Source organism: Monomorium pharaonis, chromosome 7, assembly GCF_013373865.1.
Source record: "Monomorium pharaonis isolate MP-MQ-018 chromosome 7, ASM1337386v2, whole genome shotgun sequence".
NCBI classification, from domain to species: domain Eukaryota; kingdom Metazoa; phylum Arthropoda; class Insecta; order Hymenoptera; family Formicidae; genus Monomorium; species Monomorium pharaonis.
The window spans coordinates 780,893-784,695 of NC_050473.1; the positions used below are offsets into that span (position 1 = coordinate 780,893).

Consider the following 3,803-nt stretch of genomic DNA (forward strand, 5'->3'; position numbering starts at 1 on the left):
AGGTTATATTTTCGTGTTTTTCTCTGTTCGCCCGAGACGCGCGGCAACTTTATCGACGGAGTGATCCGCGGTCCTCTCTCTCTCAGGTCCGTTCTCGGGACAACGAGATGTCGCCGCTTGTCTGATCGATGATCTCACCTGTCACGAACCTCGCGTTGCCATGGAAACCGAGGACGCCAAAACAAACGTCAACTTTGGTTCCCGCGTGACACACACGAGACCTTTACCGCGCCCGCTTACGCCTGCAGCAGTTTCACACCTGCTCGCGGCGAGAGAAATGAAACGCGCGAACGTAACTTGTTAGAAAGACTTTTAGAAATTCGACCTTATTTACTGAAAGTTAAACAATAAATAACAGCTATATCCGGGTAGGCACAAATCGCGTAGGGAAGCGCGTAAAAAAATCCTCTCGGAGTAAAATCCTCACGTTTTCCCTTCTCCGTAACCGCGACGATGTCCTCCTCGCACGTCGATTTCGTAACCGGATTCGCGGGAGGCTCGCAGGACCACCAGACCGAGGGGGATTTTAGCCTGTGCTACGCGTATCCGGTGATCGACGACGATCGGGAGACGGGCGGGGTGCTCGCGAGGGTCGAGAGAGCCTCGCGAGCGTCGGACCGCAGAAGCGCGTCGTCGTCGTCGGCGGCCGAGGACGGGCTCTACGTTTCCCCGAGTCCGTTCACCGACAAGCTGGTCAAGCCCTATCGGCTCGACGACGTCAGGCCGCTGGAGTACGAGTCGTCCCGGCCGCGCTTCCGCGGCAGGCTCGTCGAGGTCGCGGTGCGGGACGTGCGCGTTCACGCGCCGCGCGACGAACAGCGGTTGACGGGGACCGCGGACGACGTCCCCGAGATCGTCTCGGTCGGCCTGCTGTTCGGGGGACGGCCAGTATGCACGGCGAACGGGCCGTTCAATCGGAAGCTGTACAGATTGCTGTTGCGAAATGAATCGGGATCCAGCCACGGCCTCTCGATGCAGGTGCACGCGCGACACGCGGCGTCCGGCGTGCTGCCGTTACCGCTGCCACGGCGTAGCGTCCGGGATCACAGGGTCGACGTGGACTTCGCGATCGCCGGCAGCACGGGCGGGATATACGCCGGCACCGTCGTCTGCACCGTTTCCTCGTCGGCGTACGGCGGCAGCGACAGCGGGGATCATCCCCCGGAGGAGGGTGGCGCGTGCCTTTACAGACCGAGCAACGACCCGAACGATCCGCATAACAGCCTCACCCTGTCGCGATCTCACCAACAACGTTCCGCCAGCAGGAGGGACGTCAAGTACTTCCTGCTGACGGAGCCGGCCCTGGTCCTCGACCCGGACGCGGCCGGTGTTGTCGCGCGCGAGGTACCGTCACCGCGCGGCGAGTCGAAGCCGCCGGACATCGTCGTGGCCGAGCAGTCCGCGTTCTCCCTGCTGGACGTGTCCCTGAAGAATCTGCTCCAGGCCAGCCGGCCGCTCAGGCCGTCGTCGAGCGGCCGTAAGCGCCATCCCGTAGGTAGAACGATCCTCTCCGTCACCATCCTGCGAGGGGTGGAGATACCGGTGAGGGAGGAGTCGGCGCTGGTGGCCCCGCTGCTGGAGGTGCAGTGGGGCAACATCGTCCGCGCGACCGCGACGGCGGAGGGACCGGCGCCGGTCTGGCAGCAGACCGTGCACTTCGAGCTGCCAAGGCAGAACGGCGAGAACTGCGTGAAGTTCCGCCTGTACGACCAGCACCCGGTCTGGGGCCAGCAGTGGCTCGGCGAGGCGAGGGTGCCTTTGGAGAGCCATCGGAATTATCAGGAGCTGGAGCGCTGGGTCGCCCTGTCGCCCCTTTACAGTCCCGTACTGTCGTTCGGCTACGTCCAAGCCAGCCCGGGCCGCTCGCACACCCGGATCTACATACTGATGAGGCTGGAGCAGCCGGCGAAGTCCCTGGAGGCTAACGCCATCGATGCTTTGTTAAAGGGAATCCAACGCTGCCTGGCGACGGCCTACCGCGTACCCGGGGTGGAGACTCCCGACGACGCTGCGCGGCTCGCCATGCTCCTGCCGTCCCTGCCGATGCAATACGGCCCGGTCCCACCGCGCCAGGCCCTAAACGTCAACAAGGTGGACCACTACGGCAGAGCGGCCCTGCTGGCGACGCTGCTGCACGCTCTCGGTTTGCAGTCGTATGTTTTGTTAGGTACGCGAGCTATCGTTCGCCCTCCGGGGTGACGTGAATTTCATTTACGAAATACACTTGGAACGTTATATATTCACAGGCTCCTCGCAGACAAGCCGATGGACCGCGTTTGTTTTAAGCGTCGACGGAAACGACGTCGTCCTCTGGGATCCCGAGATCGGGGACCATTGTAAGCTGAGCGACAGTCGCTGTTCGCTAATGAAAGTACACCGCTTGGTCAGTCACTCGGGCGTTAGTACAAAAACAAATTGGATTCATTTCTTGCGAGCGAATCCCCTGTCCTATTTAATTATTTCCCCCATTTTTTATTCCTGCACTTACATAAGAATGTTTCACTGTAGATATGGGAGAACATGCAGAAGTCCGTTCTGCCTCACAATTTGAAATACAACGTGACGATTAGCAAGGATTGGCGGCCGCTCGCCGCCACGTCGGTCAGCGGCCGTTCCGCTCAGACGTTGGAGCCGACGGTGCTGCAGATACCCGAGGAAGACGCGCGGGCGAAGGAAGACGCGCCGGAAGTGGAGCAATACCTGCGCGACAAGTTGTCCGGCTGGCGTAGCGCTCTCGGCTTAACGACGATATTCAATCGTCACGCGGTCAGCATTCTGCGGGGCTTCGTCTCCGACATTCCGAACGACGTGACGCGCCAGGTGGACAAGAGGGATCTGAAGCAATTGTACAGGGCTTATCACACGCACGGTTTCCTCCTGAACCTGCGTCAGACCTCCCCCGACGAGCTGGCGGAGCAAGTAGCCGCGACGAAGGTCCACGATATCACGGGCCCCGTCGAATTTGCTCTCGTTTGCCACGTGCAACGGTACGCTGGCAAGACGTGCTCGATGTGGCTGGCTCTAGCAGTTTTACGGAGTCGCGGTTAATCGCGACACGTTCAATTGCTTTCCCTTCCCATCGATATAAATTTCTCACTTCGAAGCCAGAAATTCATATCTGGTTCTTTTTTAATTGCTTAAGAGCTAAGCAGATATTTAAAATATTAGATTATTTAATCACAATGCAAGTGAGAAAGACTGTCTCCCAAAGAATAAATAAATAGTTTACAAATTTACATGATAAAAAATGTAATGTAAATTAATAAAAAAAGAAGGACAATATATATGTATAATGTATATGTAAATAAAATTAAATATATTTTAAAAGTTCATATATATTGAAAACCATCAGATCGTTCTCAATATTTTATTTTACCATACATAAATTGTTACGTCGTGAAAGATTATGATTTATTGTGTAGCCACTTACGTGTCTGATGCAGGCTATTAATGTCCAATATTGTACAATATTGCTTGCTTCAAAGTAATTTTATTATTTTCAAGGTATATACAATAAAATAACACGGAAAAAATTATACATGATATTTCGTATCTAACAATTAATTAAAAGTCAGATGGTTAATCAGAAAAAACAAATTTAAAAAGGACGTAAATAAATGTAAGCCGTGAATAATTAACACAATGCATTCTTTTGCTCTAAGCATTGCGCAGCAATGCCATTTCTATAACAATTGCATCCGTTATATTATAATGATATATGTATTTTTATATAAACACATTAACAATATAATTGCCTAAGAGAAATAGGAGGAAACACACGATTCCCGCGCAAATAAACGTGA

General features: G+C 54.1%; 1 protein-coding gene across 1 annotated transcript; it reads left to right on the plus strand.

Moving 5' to 3' along the window:
• Positions 1-116: 116 nt before the first annotated feature.
• Positions 117-3,223, plus strand: LOC105833242 (coiled-coil and C2 domain-containing protein 2A). Its single transcript, XM_012674820.3, has 3 exons — positions 117-2,167; positions 2,247-2,398; positions 2,509-3,223. Exons 1-3 carry the CDS (start codon positions 454-456, stop codon positions 3,046-3,048), a joined length of 2,406 nt encoding a protein of 801 aa, XP_012530274.2. The 5' UTR covers positions 117-453; the 3' UTR covers positions 3,049-3,223.
• Positions 3,224-3,803: the final 580 nt, after the last annotated feature.

Coding starts and splice junctions, on each gene's coding strand:
- LOC105833242 (XM_012674820.3), top strand. CDS start 454: ATGTCCTCCTCGCACGTCGATTTCGTAACCGGATTCGCGGGAGGCTCG. Junction 2,168..2,246: donor GCAGTCGTATGTTTTGTTAG/GTACGCGAGCTA, acceptor ATATATTCACAG/GCTCCTCGCAGACAAGCCGA. Junction 2,399..2,508: donor GCTTGGTCAGTCACTCGGGC/GTTAGTACAAAA, acceptor GTTTCACTGTAG/ATATGGGAGAACATGCAGAA.